The 19,982-nt window shown below is 38.8% G+C and overlaps 1 protein-coding gene across 1 annotated transcript; it reads right to left on the bottom strand.

The window, feature by feature from the left end:
• Nucleotides 1–8,630: 8,630 nt before the first annotated feature.
• Nucleotides 8,631–18,536, bottom strand: LOC140155701 (nmrA-like family domain-containing protein 1). Its single transcript, XM_072178633.1, has 5 exons — nt 18,283–18,536; nt 15,313–15,440; nt 14,013–14,259; nt 13,205–13,397; nt 8,631–12,290 (listed from the first exon to the last, which is right to left on the bottom strand). The coding sequence occupies exons 1-5, from the start codon at nt 18,425–18,427 to the stop codon at nt 12,218–12,220; spliced, it is 786 nt and encodes a 261-aa protein (XP_072034734.1). The 5' UTR covers nt 18,428–18,536; the 3' UTR covers nt 8,631–12,217.
• Between the last annotated feature and the right edge of the window lie 1,446 nt (nt 18,537–19,982).

The raw sequence follows: 19,982 nt of genomic DNA, 5'->3' as shown, positions 1-19,982 counted from the left end.
ACAACTACTGCACTGAAAGCAAGTAGTTATTGATTTATTGATCAAATATTGTTTTTCCCTCATTTTTGATTGTAACGCCACAACTGTTGTCTGTGCTGAAATAAAATGAGTGCAGTAGTTGTAGTCCTTGCTCCTATAATATACATATCTTACTTGTCACCAATGCACTTTAATTTTCAAGAAAAATGCAAAAATAGGTACAAAATTGGCCAGGGGTGTAGTACCCCCTTACGATTGTACACCTGGATATTTTTTATGTCATAATGGAATAAAAACAAGCAATATATATTTATTTCTATGTCGATCCTTTGTTGAAGAATTTGTTCAATTTCAAACAATAGAAGAAAGTTTTTTTTTTTTTTTTTAGTTTTCCAGGTCATATTTGAAGTCAAGTATAAACTTTGTGTAAAGGAAATCAACATGCATAACTAATGTGTTTGGTAATAGAAAAGTAGATTCATATAGCTGCCGGATAACTTCAAGTTGTAGAATGTTTTGACATTGTATTCGCAGTTCCAACATGTCCAACATTGTTTTTCAAGGGTTCTTTCAGTTCATGTAATGAATGAATTCACATATAATCTCTAAGTGAAAGCGTACATGTGGGCATGCATTTTTGGAAAATCAAGAGGGGGCATATTTTTACAAGTCGCATAAATATTTGGGGCAATGTTGTCAATATTACGCCCTAAAGGCTAAAACAATAGGACAGCCCTCAAAACCGATCAGTGGATAGCGCTCAAAACAGCTCAGTGGAAGGTTTCTGCCCGGATCACATCGACAAAAAGCTTTTCAGCCAGAGGCAGACTTGTTTTCAGAGTTAAGCCCGTGGTACCCCTCCCGGGCTGGTTGAGTTGACCAGTGGCGTACCGTGGCCGCCCCAACCCCCGGGGGGCTGAAGAAAATTCAATTTTGCCGCCCCTTCCTCAACAGCCCGAAAAGGTTGAGCCAATTTTTTTCTCGGTCGTTTGAAAAAGTGAAGAGCAAAAAAAAAAAAAAACCAACAAAAAAGTCTTTCAAGCGCTAGCGCTCAAAAAGCAGCACATTTTGATGTATAGTACCATTTTTTCAAAATATTTTATGCTTTTTCAAATTTTTTCCGCCCTTTTTTATTTACTAATTCTTTTTGCCGCCCCTTTCGTTTTTGCCGCCCCTGTTTTTGCCGCCCCTTCTCCTTCCGCCGCCCCTTCATTTTGGCCGCCCCCTGCTTTTACACCGGGGGGATGGCGCCCCCAAAGCCCCCCCCAAAAAAAAATACGCGCATGTTGACATACCGTAAAACCTCATCTACAAGCATATAGAGTGTTTTTGATGAAAGCTAAATTAATCCAGACGCCATCCATCAACAACATTATAACATTATGCAGTTTGAGCAAATTAATTTTATTAATCTATTGTATTGGCACATTAACGACTGTCTCGTATTAATTTAGCTTTCATCAAAAACACACTATATGCTTGCAGACGAGGTTTTACTGCAGATGACTATGACGTAAAGAAAAGGCAATCTTTTCTGAGACCCGCGACGAATAAGCTTGAATAGTAGGGTGTGTGTCGGTGTAGGGTTATGTAATCCCACCCTAATTGACTCGACATATCGGCAGGTTATGATAAATCTGGTGAACTAATTGGCATAGAGCCGCAATTTCATTTTTTCGGGACGGTGTCCTGTGTCTATGCTTCAATTAATATATGCTTACTGACCTGCAAATTTTATTGTCACTTTTCAGACATAGCTGGCCCTATATAGATATACCTATACAGAATACTATCAATATGTACATGTAGCCCACCGGTAGCCCATTACAAAAAGGGATTGGCAAAGTTTCCAACTCTGAAAAAGCAAAATAGTAACCCCAATAAAAAAACCGAAAATCGTTCTACCAAAAACATAGTATATTAAAATAAACAAAATAAAAAGCAATGTTCGCTTTCTATTTTATTTTTCAAATATTCTTTGTTTCATTTTATGTAACTTTCATGACTCATATTTTAGAACTATACACACACAAAACACTTACATAAAATAAGAATTTAATGGAGGGCGCTAGACCCGAGAGATTGAAAAACCAAAACGGGTATAAGGCCTAGGCCTATTTCAAACATATTTACAATTTCCAACATTTTGTCGACTAGTAGGTAAAGGGGCATAATCTTTTGATTTATACTAGTTTCTAAACAATACATAGAGAAACCAAAACCATTTAAAAAGACATATTGTTGAATGTACATGTTGTTGGCATCCGTCAATCCATAGACTATGGAGTAGAGCCGTCTGAGGTGGTTTAGTTTACAAGTTCTTTCTTTATTGAGGGTAACAAGTTACAACTTCAGTGACCAGCACTGCTTTCCAAGCAGGCCCAAAACATAATATAATATTAAGTATAATAGTACACAAAAGTGATACAATATAAAATATACCAAAAAAAATGCAATCACAATTAGGAATTCATAAACTATACATTTTAACATGAAATGAGAAAATTTGTTTTGAATTGTCTCAAAGACATATTTTCCATATCAGTTGGTGATAAATAAATCCGAATCATTGGTGATAAACTGTTCCAAATATGAGCAGCTCTGACGTGAAATGTACGCAATCCAGAATAAGTGTTGTATTTTGGAACAATCAATGTATTAGATGAATGATTTCTGGTTACATGAGAATGAATATTATGAACAAATTCAAACTGAGATGATAAATATGAATGACTAAGATTTCTTAAACATTTAAATGTAAGAATAAGCATATGATTTTTAACATTTAAATGTATGAAAAGCATCGTCTTGTGTGGCTGAATAGACCGATGCGAGACTTGCAGATTTTGTTGGAAACCTGGCATCTGAAGACTGATGCATCTGGTAGGGTTGGTTTGAATGTTTCACACTGACTGGCTTTGCGCCTTGCTCGTTTATCATCAGCAGCTTTCTGGATGAGGTCTTCTCCCCTTTTCAGGCCATCAGAGAGCTGTTGCTTCCAAGTTTTTCTGTCACTAGCAGTAGATTCCCAGGTGACCCAGTTCATGTCAAGTGCTTTCAAGTCACGCTTATACATACATCCTTGAAGCGGAGTAGCGGTCGACCCTTTCTTCTGCGTCCTGAAGACAGCTCTCCGTAGAGGAGATCCTTGGGAATGCGACCATCTTCCATTCGACTCACATGTCCTAGCCATCGAAGGCGACGTTGACGTAGTAGCGTATACATTGATGGGATACCCGCCTTAGACATGACTTCATTGTTTGTGACCTTGTCTTTCCAGGAGATTCCAAGAATGCGGCGTAGACATCTCAAGTGAAATACTTGCAGCTTCCGTTCTTGTGGAGAGTAGGTCGTCTATGATTCACTACCATAGAGGAGCGTGCTGATTAAACATGCCTTGTAGACCGCCATCTTTATTGTATTGGTGAGCTGCTTGTTCTGGGGTTCTGCCATACTTTCTTAGATAACCTGGAGAGAGTAGAGGCCGCTGCCGATCCTTTTGTTGAGCTCAGCATCCAGAGATAGATTGTCCAGCACACTTTAATACAGGTTGTCGCTGACCACTACGGCCAACATCATTCCACAAACCATTTAACAGCAATCCAGGGACTTTGCTGCTTCAAGAGCGCGCACCCTAGACATTCCACAAATAACCTTCGCAACCAGGATCAGCTCCCCGAGTTTCGTACGGGTTACAACGAGACAAATTATATTAGCAGTGAGTTCCTTGTCCAGGGGAATTTCAAGCTAACTCAATTTTTCCACGAGAGCGTAGGCCCTACTCTGTCCCATGACTTGAATCTTTTTCAGACTTATGGTTAGGCTGAAGAGGTCGCAGGCTGATGCGAAATGATCCATCAGTTTCTGTAGCTCATCTTCAGAGTGGGCAGCTATCGCAGCAGCAGCATCAGCGAATAGCATGTCTCTAATCAGCGCTTCCCTTATTTTGGTATTGGCCTTCAGGCGTGCAATGTTAAAGAGTTTACCGGCAGATCGTGAGTGAAGGTACACTCCCTCTGTGGATGACTTGAAGGCGTGCTTGAGTAGCAGTGCAAAGAAAATGCCAAACAGTGTTGGTGCGAGTACGCAGCCTTGCTTTACTCCACTTTTGACACCAACTTCTTCAGACATTGAGCCATCAAACTGGACAGTACTCATCATCCCATCATGAAAAGAACGAATTATGCTGAGTAGTTTGGGTGGACATCCAATCAGAGGAAGCATCTTGAATAGACCGTCCCTGCTAACAAGATCAAACGCTTTAGTCAAATCAATAAATGCCAGGTAAAGGGGTTGTTGCTGCTCTCTGCATTGTTCTTGCAGTTACCGTAGCGAAAAGATCATGTCAATTGTTGATCTCTTGGAGCGGAACCCGTACTGTGACTAAACAGCTTCCTGATTATGCTAGCAATGAGATGCCCCGGTAGTTGTTGCAATCACAGCGGTCTCCTTTGTTCTTGTAGATTGTGACGATGTTAGCATCTCTCATATCTTGTGGTATATATACTCCCCTCTTCCCAGCACTGACAAAGAAGCTTGTGGAGTAGTTCCAACAAAGTGGCCTTTCCGCATTTGATTACTTCTGCAGGTATGCAGTCCTTGTCTGGGGCCTTGCGTGATGGTAACTTGTCTAATGCTTTGTCCAATTCTTCGATGGTTGGAAGATCATCCAGGTGGGGCATCACTGGGAGACGTTCGATAGCGTCAAGAGCGGACTGGTGAACTATGTTCTCTGGAGTACAGCTCTGAGTAATGTGCTACCCATCTCTCCATCTGTTTGGTCTTGTCTGTGATTATGTCACCTGATGTTGACTTCAGAGGGGCTGTTTTGCGTACGGTCGGGCTAACTGCTTTCTTGATGCCATCGTACATTCCTTTAATGTTCCCGGAATCAGAAGCTTGCTGGAGCTTGGCACTAAGGTCTAGCCAATACTCGTTTGTGCATTGTCTGACCATCTTTAGGACATCCTTAACCTTTCTAGTTGTTTGCAATGTCTGCTGTGACTTGTCCGATGGAGAATCTTTATGGTCTTTCAGTGCCATGCGCTTGGCCTTTATGAGTTGTTTGAGTCTCTCTCTCCCCGTGGTTCATCTGGTGTAATGGCGGGGCAGATGATCCATGATAAAAAAAGACCTCGTTTACAGGCGGTTCCGATCAGGGTTACGCCCGATTGTCGGCTACACTTGCCTGTCCTGTAAAATACCCCGACCAGCTATCTACGGCGACCCCCTTCGTTCACCAGGTCACTTGTACCTGGCCGAAGTTTCGTCAGCGTTGTCTCCTAGATTTCAGCTGTTAATGCCTAGATATGCCCGACATAAAAAAAACCCTCTGTGGTGGGGTTTGGTGCTGAAGAAGGTATTGGTGATGCAGAGGTTGTAGTAGGAGCACACTTCCAGAAGACATTGGCCGTTGTCATTGATTCCAAGGCAGGTGGGCCATGCATCATGATCAGAACCTACTCGAGCATCGAAGTCCCCCAGAATGATTAAAGGTTCTAGTTTTGGAGACTCTTTGATATGGCTGTCCAGCTGGCTGTAGAACTCATCTTTGATGTCTGAACAAGCGATGAGGGTGTGAGCATAGACACTTAGGAGGATCACAGGTCCATCTGAGGTGTTAAGACGTAGTGAAAGGAGCCGCTCAGTGCCGGAACTACCAAGTTCAACTGAATCAGTGAGTGTATTCTTAACAGCAAATCCTACTCCATACTCGCGAGTTTCCTCTTCTTTCTTGCCTTGCCAATTGAAGGTATAATCACTTTCTTTCAAGCAGTCATAGTCAGCCAAACGTGTCTCTTGGAGGGCAGCAATATCAACCGAGAGAGACGAAGGAGCTCATTGTTGATAATGACAGTCTTCCTTATGTCGCTGATGCTTTGGAGGTCACTTGATAAGCCAGTCGTCATTGTGGGAACATTCCAGCACCCGGGCCTGAGTGCTGTTTTTTTCTTATTGTTTTCTTTGTCGTTTGGTGCAAGAGTTACTGTCCATTTGTTGGGAGGTACCCTAAGTCCCACGCACCCAGTGTAACAGATGGCCAGTGGGCGGGACAGTACCTTACTGGCTGAGGGCTGCTCAGCTTAAGGCGGGCGGTAGCTGTCCATTGAAGTTGAATAACCTCTCCCACCGTCGGGAACAACCCCTGGCGCCTAGCTTTACGTCAATCTAGCATTATTAGGCTTATAACCGGTAACTGTTAGCTACTGTTGATCACCGTGTTGTGTCTACACCAGAAGTGTCCTCTTCAGAGCGCTAGCCTGGGCTTTAGTATGGAGAAACTGAGTTGCCCAGACATCAGAATCGCCCCTCTCGGTCTGACTGGCATAATCCAAAGGAAAGGTAGAGCCAATACGTCTGGTGCCAGGTCGACTGCGGGAGCTGCCAGAGAAGTGTTGAACATGTTGAATACAACGCTAGACTGCCTATGGGCATGATGGGGCTCCACTCCAGGTATGTGGCTGTGATTTCGGAGTTGCCTTCTCCTAGATGAGATGCTTTACAGGGCTAATGATTCTCACCAAGCCATACTAACTTACTTAATACAAAATTATATATAGCCTATAAATAGAGAGGAAAGATAGTCACAAACCAGTTTGCACCACACTAGCTTTGACTTGACAACACAAGGAGAGTAGGATGTTGTCCGTGTGGGGATGCGCCGTCACCTTCAAACTGGGGATCTGTATCATGTACCCCAGAATGAAATCACTAATTGAGTTGTGATTATCCAACAACAAATTATTAAAATATGATATTTTTTGATATTTTCGATATTTAACAGTCCTCGACCTAAACTATATAAATCTAATGATATGTACTTAAAGTGCAGGCCTATTTAGCTCGGATGAAAAGCCGACCAACAATTGACTTTTGATATACATTTTCCCCCCAAATGACCTATATCTTCAATACGAAAGGTCAAAATTTTCATATGATGGACGGCTTATCATCCCAGCTACATACACTTATACCGTCTCATTTAGATCTATACAATTTACATCGAGGACTGTTAAATTTCAAAAATATCAATTTTTAATCATTTGACATAAAATAACGTTTTGAACTCTTCGGTTAAAATCCAGATTTTGACCCCTGCGGAAATAATGGTTCGGTCCCGATAGATTATTGTTAAAAGATCAATATGGATGCGTTTCGTCTGTTTGTTTAGCATGGGTAGCATCAGCGATCGTTGGGCCAATCAGCGATCGCATTTAGCAAGGCTTGATCCTGTTTGTGCGTGCGTATTATTCCGTCAACATTGATGCGGACAAGTCATATATAGAATTTTTCTGCCACCCACCACTCCCAATTACACGGATGCGTTTAAAACCATTAAGAAAGGTGTGAGAATCACTTTAAAGTTGATAGATTGCGGCTAATTATAAATGTCGACGTATAAGAAAGATTAATTGTGGGTAATTTATGATAATATATCAAAAATATGCACCATTATCTGCATAATATTATTTGGTAAATTAAATCTAATACTGGAACAAAAAAATAATATTGCAACCCACTTTGCTATGATTTGTTAATTTTGAACTGCTGGATGAATAATCGACACCAAAATGTCGTATGAGCAGGAAACTTAATGGGTACAGTCAACATTTAGGGCCAAATTTTGGAAGGTCATTTTGGGGTTACCAGGGGTCATCTGAGGTCAAAATAGTAAAAAATGTCGTATGGGCATAAAACTTGGTGGGTACAGTCACCATCAGCCAGGTATTCGCGACAGTCGAGAACCGCCAAATATGGGTAACCAGCTAGTCAGTTTTAATATCGTAATCTGACATCAAAGAAAAGGAAAAACTTGAGTGGCAAAAATGCAGCTTGTTTAGAAGAGTCATACAGGGGTCAAATTTCCAAATTGATCAGAGAAATTGTTCTGATAACGATTCAGAATTCAGCATGGTGCTCCAAAGGGGTCAAAACCATAAAAACCCTCCGATTTTTCAAAAAAATTGTCTCTATTTGTATGATATTTGATACCAATTCAAATAAAGCATAGTTTTCACCAACTAGAATGCTTCGTTACATAAGTAACCAAGTGAAAGGCTATGACCTTTGACCTTTTTGCTTATACGTCGCAGGAGAACCATTATAATTATACAAGAGGAATACTTTTGTACGGTTTGAACAACATTTGACCAAAATACCCATTAAACAATATTGACCATGACCTATTGGCGATGTTACATATGTAACGAACTAACGTTACATCCTAGATAGTTCAAACTATTCATAAATTGAATTGCCTTTGCAAGACAAAATAATTCGAGACCATATTTAGTTTAAATCGGAGCAGGTTTTGGTTTTAACCTCTACGGAGTCGTAAATGCGACCTGATTGCTTATACTTGAAAATCATATCGCAGCACAGATGATAGAGCTTCTATAATCTGTGATCGCAGGTAGACTTTTAAATCTATACACTTTTTTCTGAATTGTTTGAATGTGGTTTTCTGATCGATTTTGAAATTTGACCTCTGGGCTTAGCCGGCCTTGAGGGCCATAACTCTTTTGGAGCAAGGTGCATTTTTGCGACCGAAGTTTTTCTGGTAATTCAAGGTCTTCAGGTAAGAGTTATAACTTGGTTCCAAAATACAAACCCTGCACGACATATGAAAACCATACACTTTGCAACTTGACTAAAATCTTTACCTTTATTGAATAAAGTTGATTGATACACTAAATACCACGACAGCGACAGGAATAATTTCATCGTCAGATGAACAGGACCAGCCTTGTGTCTGAACATAGACTCTAAGGCAATCTGGAAACATTCACTGAAATCTCGGGGGTACTTTTCGTTTGATATAAAAACTTTTCTGATTGGATGAAGGGAACATTCGGGGTTTTGTCAAAAACCAATCACAGATGTCGTATTTTCCACTAGTCACCAGCTAGATCTTACACAGCTCTTATGATGCTATTCACTCAACCGTGTAGTATAAACACAGACTGTGTAGAGGCAAGATTCGCTGTGCTTGGAAAAATCTGTGTACTCGGGTGTATCGAGGTGCAAACTGTGCGTAGATGCATTTATAAGAGAATCGTTTTCTAGGCAATCCTTTTCGTAACATGGCCGAAGCACATCCCTGCCATTTCAGATAGAAAATGCCTTCCCCGATATTGAAATGAGGAACATAGTCTCAGTCCCAGTCGGTACTCATTCGTCAGGCTAAACAAACCGCCTGGCGACAACCGTATTTTCTGTTTGGCCTACATGTAAACCTCAACCCAGTTTTACAATTATTAATGTAGTCCATCAAGAAAAGGATCCAAGACGATCCAAAGGATCCAAAAGGATCCAGGCGTGGTACGCCTGACAGCGTGGGATCATGGGTTGGTGTCTCGACGGATGATAGCCAGTACCGAGGGGTCCTATTTTCCCGATATCGCACGGTGAAATAGGTGGTGCCGTTTGCGATTGACCAATAAAGTGACACGATTTGCTCATGAATATTTATGAGGTGTAATAATGTATTTTAGGAGTAATAAAGTTATCGCATACTTTATGAATTTGGAAATTTGACTCTTGCGTTCTTGATTTATAATAATTTGAAAATCACACCTCATTTTGAATCCATTTCACGAGTCAAAAAGAATGTGCATTAAACCATTCATTGCTAAAAGTCTTATATTTCAAGAACGAATTAGTCAATTTTCAAAATTTAAAGAGTGTATGAAAGCTGTTTTATTATACAATTGTATAAATCATACAATCTTGTTTAGTTCAGGAATTAAAATACTGAAAATGACGATTTGCGACGGTACAAATCTTTCAGAGACACCCTGTGCTATTAACATGTTTAATTTATGAAAAAATATGGAAATAAATATTGTAAGTTTATATAATTAATAAATGATATACTATTATTGATAAGATTCATCAGGATCGTTCAAAGTCAAATTAAAGCCATATTATAACATTTTCATGCAAAATAGATTAGCATTTCTTTGCCATAAAATGTTAGCTTTTACTGTCAGATATATCGCCTTTTATTTTTGAGCCGAACAACTACGGCAAAGCAAAGAAAATTGGAATTTACTACCAGCGCACATGTCGCCAATACGTACCACTCCTTCGCTCATGTTATGGTACGACCCTCTGTTGTGTATATCACCGTCCCGCACGCCGTGTACGTACTGTGTGTTATGAACATCGTGTATGCGTTCGACTAATAATTCCACCGTAATAATAAAACGCCGGTTCCGTCGTTTTATTCAAAATCTCGGATTTTGACAAAACTACAGCACCTAGAGTCTTGATTTTTGCAGGGTATATTGGTTTAATAAAGTACAATATAGGCCTAATCGTGTAAAAAAAGAATTTTAAAAATTCAGTGAGGGTGTCCTCCTCAGCAAATGTTATAATATGGCTTTAAATAAATAAGTTCTTGTACAGATCCAATAGAATTGAAAGTACTCACTAGATATATTTCAGTTCCTATCAGGAATCTTAGATGTCAGCAGTCTTTAGTGGCTGTGATGGTGTTGCCACATTTGTAGGTTGCCGTTTTGAGGTGATCTGGTCATAGATTCTGTCCAATTTGTATGCCACCTCGTCCGAAAAAATAAGTTCCAAAAGTTCCACAAGATCGCAAAGAAAGTCATCCACATCCCAAATTCACAAATCGGCAATACCTAGCTATATTACTGAGCACGTCGCAGACAGCAATCATGTTATCAACTGGCAGGTGGGACGAGGCAACAATCATAGATCAAGAGGCAGACAAAACCACGCATTGCATAAAAGAAGCCATCTGGATCAAGAGCAGGCCGCACAGTGTCATCGCCCCGATATCTTCATGGCAGAAATCGCCATGGTAGGTTGAATCCACAGCCACGCATGGCCATTTTGTTCCGACCTTTGAGACGCATAACGAGCCGAGGGACACCCGACTAAGGCTACTGACAATAGCCTGGTAATTGACCTCTCTGTGTGTGAGTGAGCATGTAAACGCCATTATGAGGTCAATGGTCATATGCTTTTAGACTGCTTGCACGAGTGAGTGCAGCTAGCATATGCTGCACTATAGTTCGGAACATATAAAATCAGATTATTTTTGTCAGTTTTTGAGTTCAAGACGCAATGGTTCTTTCTCAAGACGCTAGCTAACGACTATCATATCCGTTGAACACATATATTCAAGTGCAAGGAACAAAATCTGGCTTCTTTAGACTAAATTTAATTACGGGAGATATTCATCATTTTCTACCCAGGTATCCAAATATTTATCGTCTGAATATCAAATCGTGCATAGCACAGTCACGTGTATCGATCCCGGGTATTCATTTCAGTGTCTCTGCTGTATAATGTAATTATTAACCGGGCGATGTCGGTGTGGGCCGGGCAAAAATACTATGAACATGAACGAGGAGAGGGGCATACAAATTGGACAGAATCTATGACCAGATCATCTCAAACGGCAACCTATAAACGTAGCAACACCATCACAGCCACTAAGGACTGCCGACATCTAGAAACACTACAGTCATTGCAGGGTGAAGGGGTCGCAACACTAAATCAGCGTCCCATAGAATAACGTGTGATTTCGGCCTACTTCAAGCGCCATTTCTGCGTCCCTGCAATACTTGGTAAAATAAATTTGGTATCAAATTAAAGCTCTGTTTCTGTAGATTACAAAACATTTGTTGGCATATCGATGACCGTTGACTTTTTCGCTATTTCGCGGTACAATAAAGCAGGGCTAAAAACATACTAAACTCACCACTCACATTTCAAAATCGGAAGTTGTCTTAATCCACCACAGAGATTTGCTTTTGAGATAAAATGTACGTGTTTTTCTGCATTTTATCATTGAAGACACTTGTCGATTTCATATGAGCTGATATTAAGTGATTTAGAGTGAACATGTCGGTAGATATGGTCGCTACAATCTCATATTCACTATGGACAATTAGCCGAATTTCGTTGTTACATAAAATGCGTAGTGATTTAGTGTTGCGCCCTCTGAACTGAAATATATATCTAGTGAGTACTTTCACTTATATAGGATCTGTACCAGAACTTGTTTATTTAATTTGATCCCCTATATATCTTTTAAAATGGATACCAACACCGTATAATAATTGTATTGTGTTCATAATGTTTCATAAGTTTGTTAAGATTTACTGATATTGTGCATCGAGAGCGTCTTTATTAGCCTCTACCCAGTCTTCAAAGCTCATAGTTGTTGGATCAAGTAGCTTGGTAAGCGCGGCATCGTGGATCATCTTATCACTTTGATAAAGCTCAAACATGACGGCCAGATCCCCAGATTTGGAAAATTGATCTGCTTTAACCTGTGAAAAGAAATCAGAATTTGCATTAAATTATAGGCTCACTCTGACTCACATGTGTACTGCACTACACGGTGTATCTTAATGCTCTGATCCAAGTTCTGAGATATTTTCTCAAAATATCAAGAGCTATCCCAAGAATCACTGAACCAAGCTTGTTTGTACCCATTTTAATGCATTTGTCATGCTGATTCCAAATATGGTCATTTTTTGAATATATTTGAAACCAAGTCGACAGCAGCGTGGAGTTAACTTGTTACAATATATTATATATAAAATTATGTTGTTCGATTTGAAGAAAAGGGATATCCTTTTTGTTTGCAAGAAATCATTATAATAAAGCAACAGTGAGGTGTGAAAATTTGACTTCATTCATACGCACGGTCCATTGAAATGCGTGTGAGATCGGCTGTATAAAAAAGAGATTGCGATAATTGCCTTTTGATACAAACGCACGTATACGTAACGGTCCACCTTTAAATTTACATTTTAAGGCGTCACGCAACGGTTCATGCAACGCGACAAATTTCACCACGAAAGGTCACATTTTGAAAATAAAGTCATGATATATGCAAATATTTGTTTTTTGGCAACCATAATATTTGGGAAGCACTGAAATGAAAAATTAATTTCAAGCTGCATGTTAACCTTGGTTTTTAGCCAAAATCAAAAGCATGCTGTATTGAAGTAGACCAACATAAGATCCGAGACTACTACACTAAATTTCAAATGTTTCGCACTCAATGTTGGTCACGAAGGAGCACACTTCAGCCTGGTACCGAGACTAGCATGTATGCACGTTTTGAACGCCGTATAAACGCACGGCCAACGCAGCACGAACATCGCAATCTCTCTAGTATTAATTATCCTGACAATCTCAACAAACAGCAATGTTATATGGTTATGTAACTACTTACCTCACCGGCTTTGAATGTTTTGGAGCTAAATGTTTGTTGAGAATGTCTGCGAATTGTTGAACAGTTTTCCTATCTCCAGATAATCTGACCGTTCTCCCAATGTAGGCGTCTGGCGAGGCAAAAATAGCTGCCACTGCGTTGCCTGCTCCAGGGGCAGAGATTACATCTATAAGTCTACCTTCCATAGGTATATCTACCGCATGAAAAAAAAAGAAGAAAATTGCTAAGTCATTCCAGCGTCTACAATACACCGTGTATCAGCTCGACGATGGTATTATTAACATGAATATTGTAGTAGCTTAAGCTAGGACGATCAAAGAAGACGTAAGATGAATATCGATATGCACACAGTTTATACGTCAAGGCGGACAGCGCCAATAATGCGTGCATAATCTCGTCACTACAGCTAGTGACAAATCTTCAAAAGTAAAGACATTGGAGAAGATGAAAACATTTCTTTATTAACATGAAATTCATTGAAACATAAAATAAATTTGATCTGAAACACCACTTGTAATTTATTCGGTATATAGGTCTAGGTGGCTTTCAATACCAAAATTGATTTGATCTGCACCATGCGCAACCGATTTACTTTACGCCACTGTCCCAACCTCCCCCTTGACCACAAATATGCTGGGTAATACTATATTATAGGCAAAATTGCATGATCGGACATAGGCCTAGATTAGGGAACGGGTCGGGTGGGCTCATTTATATAAAGGCCCTTTACCCCAACACTTTTGTTTGACGCGCATCATAACCTTTTAAAGACTACAAAAGTCCTAAATGTACGCGTAGAAATCCTTACCAATCGCAAATTCACCATTGTCATCCTTTTTCACGCTAAACATAAAAAAGCCCAACAGGTTTTCCATATAGAAAGGATATCGTACGCTTGTACTAGGTACTCCTGATGCAAACATGTACTTCTCAATCTCAGCCTTGGTGTCAAAGTGAGGGCACTCTTTCCCGATTGCCTCTTTCGCATCTTGCAGGGTGCTGAAAATCAGGTGCTTTATGCCAGCTTTGTTGCATGCATCTATCAGATTTTTTCCCTTAAAAAGGAAAATAATGGAAAAGAAAAGTCATGTTGTTGTAAGACATCAAAAAGGGTAATGGTGTTGGCAGTAGGAGGAACGTATTTTAGCGAATCTCAAGAAGTGGTATCTTTTGACCTGCGTATGTGGCATCACTGAACAGCTCTGAGCCACAAACCATGGATCACCTATGAGATGTCCTCTATTGGAGCAAGGATGCAAAGTTGAAGACCTTGCAGAGTACAATGATATTGCTAACAACTGTTTTCAGTTACATAATCGCCTGTGGACCCGAATAGTAAAAGATCATGATGAAGTAGGAGGAAATACTTTCTTAGCAGACTTGCACAATGGCTCACAACGTGTCTTTTTTGTAACGTTTTTTTGTTGTTGTGTAGTTTGTGCCAGAAGACGAAAGATGATTCAAAGGCGACGATTTTCATTTCATTTGGAAAGTCAGGAAGAGTAGGAGAAAGTGCATGAGTGTGTCTCGTAGGCCTACGCGCAGGCTTTGTACTTGCGGTTAAACATGTTAATTTGGATTGATAAACAAGTATGATTGACAGTGTGTGTTCCCGGTGTGTGTTAGGGACTAAGTCCCCGGTCAAAGTCCTGTTAAAAATGCAAAGTATATAGTCGAATTTTAACTTGGGCTTTCGCGATTAATAAACGGGTTGATTCTAAAATCAGAATTGTTCAGTATTGAAGTGTCATTATAATATGTTGCATTCAATAATATAAGCCTTTACTGTTACTGTCAATAATATAATTATATAAACGTTTTCATAACCATTTACTAGTATTTTGATGTAATAAATCAGTATAATTTCGAGTTCAACTGAATGCATTCATCATGATTAACAACATATTTTTGTTATCAAAAATCGACTATGGTATAGTCTAGAAAGATAACAGAGATGTGATTACAGAGATGTGATTATTTGAATGATCCTCGTATAAAAAAGACACACAGACACGCTCAGTAGGAGGTTTCATCAAAAATATTAATATGAGGTTTGGGATCGAAGCTATATTTATCTAAATACTTCTTCAAGCTATATAATAAATCACCTGCTGAATTTCTTTGTTTGCGTCAAGCAGTTCCCAGTAGTTTGTCACTCCGAAAACGCCATAACATCCTGATAGTATTTTAGACAAAGACTTCGGATCATCCAGGTTTCCTTCAACTACTTTTGCACCTTAGGAATAGACAGAAAAAGGAAAAATGGATTTTATTATAAGTAATATATATCATGGGATATAATATACTTCCCGTCAAAAGTCGGAATTCAGCACTGTTCAATATCATGTCTATTCCGATTTACCTTTTTGGGGGCCCTGGACCAGGCCAAAATTGGGAGGCACCGAACTCAACGTGAGGAAGGTATACACTCAAGTACCCAGGTTTGGTGGTTAAAACTGGAACAATAAATATGGCTCGATCCTGCCCTGCCACCCCACACGCTTTAAAGAAGCCCCGCCAGAGCAGTTCTTCTGGGGGTGAACCAAAGTTGCCTGGTTATCAAATTAATCAGAGACAAGGTTATCTTGGAATTTGACAGATGCTAATTGATGTTTTAATGTCATTGTATCAATTAGCACTTGAGATAACCGTGTCACTGATTAATTTGATAACCAGACAGGTTTGAAGAACTGCTCTGGCGGAGCTTCCTCTTTAAGACGGTATTTATTCGCCAAGACATTAAGACAACGAGGCTCAGTTGAAGTGAAAATCCGTTGTTCAATATTTATATGTACATGTATTATAAAGCAATATTTTGACATTTTTGCTGATTAAGACGCAGGGGTCGCATTTAAGGAGTTTGCGCGTCCAGGGACTCCTTATTTTTTGATTTTTGCCATTTTGGACTCCTTAACTCACAAGTTGAAAGTGCCCAAAGGGTCCGATAAAAACTGTATGGACTCCTTAGTTTTAAGATGCACTGAGGCGTAAATCAGTATAAGAATCGTCGATCAAAAGTAAAAAAATAAAAAGATCAGTAAATCTTCCAAATCACCATAGGCCAACAACACTAATAATTTCACTGGAATATTTGACAAGTTCCTAAGTTTAGGATTTCGGACAGGTCGACTCCTTAAATTCTCATTGGACCCCTTAAATGTTGGTTTTGCAGGTACCAAAGGGTCCAGAAAAATTAAATTTGACCCGTTGATTTTTTGTGCTCGCGCTACCCCTGTTAAGACGCCCTCAATATTGTTTTCATATTCTGATTCTTACACAGAAATCTAGGCCTAGTGTATTAACATATGCTGCAAAACTCTAGGCCTAATGTACTAACATATCCTGCACAAAATCTAAGCCTAATGTACTAACATATCCTCCACAAATCTAGGCCTAATGTACTAACATATTCTGCAAAAGTCCAGGCCTAATGTACTAACATATCCTGCAAAAATCTAGGGCTTATGTACTAACATATCCTGCAAAAATCTAGGCCTAAATGTAGGCCTACTAACAACGCTTTCGGTGCCGAGTGGTCCCAACCAAGTAAACACAAGAAAAAGTTAGAAAAGGTTGCCGGGAAGCGTTAAAAGTAGGGCATAAACCTTTATATTAATAACAATTTTTTTAACATTCTACAAAACTCTATCGTCAATACATAATCAGTTACAAAAATGATAAATAAATAAATAAATAAATAAATAAATAAATAAATAAATAAATAAATAAATAAATAAATAAATAAATACATAAATAAATAAATAAATAAATAAATAAATAAATAAATAAATAAATAAATAAATAAATAAATAAATAAATAAATAAATAAATAAATAAATAATCAGTTACAAAAATGATAATAAATAAATAAATAAATAAATAAATAAATAAATAAATAATAAATAAAAAAAAAAAAAAGAAAGAAAGAAAGAAAGAAAGAAAAAAAAAAGAAAGAAAAAAAGAAAGAAAGAAAGAAAGAAAGAAAGAAAGAAAGAAAGAAAGAAAGAAAGAAAGAACGAAAGAAAGAGAGAAGAGAGAGAGGAGGGTAAGGAAGGGCGAAAGAAAGCCAGAATTCAGAAAGAAAGAAAAAAGAAAGAAAGAAAAAGAACGAAAGAAAGAAGGAAAGAAAGTACAAACAAACAACAAACACATACGACTGACAAACAAAATACACTCCAACAAATAAACAAAGCGACTAAACCTTGACCTTTAAAATGTATGAATCGCATTCTTTCTTTTCAGCCTAAATCGTATTATATGCGCCAGGTCAGTATTTTGACAAGTTACAAAGGGAAAATAAACGAGTTTGATATTATATAAAGGTAATATTAAAGTAATCTACGTGCGTGTAAATAGTAGGGCTGCATATACCTATTCACTGAAACAAATTTCAAAGGCTTGCTCTTGTAGCCTAAAAAGGGGGTGTTAATATATTAGCACTAAAACGTGTGAAAAATATGATAGTGTTAAAAAGCACTCTTGTGTTAAAACACATAAACATCTTCATATGTTTACGTGTTTAGTGTTTATAAATTAACACCCCTATATCTTCACTGTACAAACCTTAGCAGCATTAAAGTGTTTATTAAGGGTTGCACTGTTTACGCATAATAGGGTACATGTACCCCCAAATGTAATCAATACGGTAGGCCTGCCAATGGACAACATGAAGTTACTGGTGCAGTCAGGCCCGTACGCAGGATTTCAGTTGGGGGGGGGGGTGCGATTTTGAAAAAGTGGACTTCTTTTCCAAGGGGGTAGGCGATTTTGTGAAAAGTGAACTTTCTTCCCAAAATGTTGACCTTTTTTGTCCAAAAAGCGTAAAAACCTGATTTTTTTACTCGCTACGCTCGCAAATTCTGAAATTTTGGAACTCTTTTTGTATATTTTTCCAAATTTAGGGGGGCACCCCCCTGCGTACAGGCCTGGGTGTAGTTTTGCGAAATATAGATCACGAAACTAGCTAGGTATAATAGTAAAGCAAACAAAACAATAATTATTAGACCATCAACATAAGCATGCTAAGCCTAAACAATATCCTGCATCCTGCAAAGGAACATCTTATTAAGCCTACTTACCCTGTTTTACAAGCTCCTTTGCCTTCTCACTCTTTTTATTTCTGGTAACAGCGGTAACTTTGAATGTCTTATTCTTTAGCAGGGCTGTAACAACCCCTCCACCCTGCATTCCCGTAGCACCAAAAACCACAACTTTTTGGACCATTTTTACGCTTTCACCGTGACTTTCAGACAAATCGAATTGCTGCTAAATCGCAATCTGCAATTACACATATGACTGCGTCCAACTCCTGTTTTACATGTAGCTCTACATGTACAACACCCCTTTTAGGGAGTGTTCATTAATACTTTGGTGGGGGGGGGGGGGGCTGGTCTTCCTCATATTTTTTGCTTGAAAACTTTTTTGACCCCCCCTCGATGGACCGCTAAACTTTTTGACCCCCTCTTTGACAGACAAAACGTTTTTGACCCCCCCCTCATTATCGTATAACAAACATTATACTTAATACTTAACATTGAGGGAGGCAAATGGTGGGACAATTGCGCATGAAATACAAGCACAAGGAAATTTTCATTTTATACTTCCCAAATCAGGGTGTTTATCTGATTTTACAGGGATAAATGAAATCATGAGAGGATTTATTTGGAGGTTCAAAAGCACATCAGCATAATTAGGATTTGTGGCTATTATGATAGTACAAAATAATACAAATATGCGCGAACCGCGCAAAAAAATTTGCCATATTGAAGCTTGAATGGTCTAATATTGTTAAAATTGGAACTAATTTATGCAAAAAGCTAAAATGGTCAAATATGAGATTAATTTGGTCACGCACATGTACACAGGTATCTGTTTTGGTCCCCAAAGACCCTGGGCCTGTACCCACTCTGCCCTATGGTAAATCTACCCATGGGCCTATGTGTACAAAATAATTTTGCAATGAGAAAGAGTAAACTGAAGTGTGCAGTTTACGTGCAAAGAAATCCAATTTATTTGCAATTTTTTCTTGATTTAGTTGTATTTTGATCAGATTGGTACATAATCATGTATGATGTTTGTAGCCTATACTTAAACATTCTATGATAAAAGTGCCAATATTTCTCAGACCAACACAGATGTTGCTGATCATCTTTAATGTTATATTAATTAGAAGATATGTGTACACTAAGTGCCATAATATTTCAAACAAAAGCATTGAAACCCAAAACTTGCCTATGTTAAAAGTGATATTGAGGGTCTCAATGCGCGTGAAGCGCGCGAAATATTGGGTTTTAAAGCAGAAAACTTTTTGGGCCCCCCTTTCCTTCCACCTAAAACTTTTTGGTCCCCCTCTTTTAAGGTCCAAAACTTTTTGGCCCCCCCTCCCTTTTACCAGCCCCCCCCACCAAAGAATTTCTGAACACTCCTTAGCAGTTTAGATATCAGAACGAGGCTATCAAATCCTGTTCTATTATCCAGTTCTCTGATCGTACACAATAATAGTTTGCATTTTTGTCCAATTGTATAAGGGCACAGCAGATACGGTATATTGCGAAAAAGAAAATGAATTCAGTTTTATGATAAAGATGTTGACCGTTACAATATGAATTGAATTGCCCGTTGAATTGAAAATATGTTGATTTGGTTGCTGGTGTAACGGCGGGTGTGTTTGGGGTGAAGGGGTGTGTCGGATGCATGCGTGGTTGCTGATGTTCCATACTTTCACCAACAATAATCTTCCTCCAATTAATACTAAGATCCCCTTTATAATAATTTTTAT

This window comes from Amphiura filiformis, chromosome 6 (genome assembly GCF_039555335.1).
Source record: "Amphiura filiformis chromosome 6, Afil_fr2py, whole genome shotgun sequence".
Lineage (NCBI taxonomy): Eukaryota > Metazoa > Echinodermata > Ophiuroidea > Amphilepidida > Amphiuridae > Amphiura > Amphiura filiformis.
This window is presented reverse-complemented; position numbering and strand designations above follow the sequence as displayed.

What these genes read in the sequence shown, in the direction of transcription:
- LOC140155701 (XM_072178633.1), bottom strand. Translation starts at nt 18,427, where the DNA reads ATGGTCCAAAAAGTTGTGGTTTTTGGTGCTACGGGAATGCAGGGTGGA. An exon ending in AAAGGAGCTTGTAAAACAGG is followed by an intron (nt 15,441 to 18,282) that starts GTAAGTAGGCTT and finishes TCTATTCCTAAG; the next exon opens with GTGCAAAAGTAGTTGAAGGA. An exon ending in CAAACAAAGAAATTCAGCAG is followed by an intron (nt 14,260 to 15,312) that starts GTGATTTATTAT and finishes TTCCTTTTTAAG; the next exon opens with GGAAAAAATCTGATAGATGC.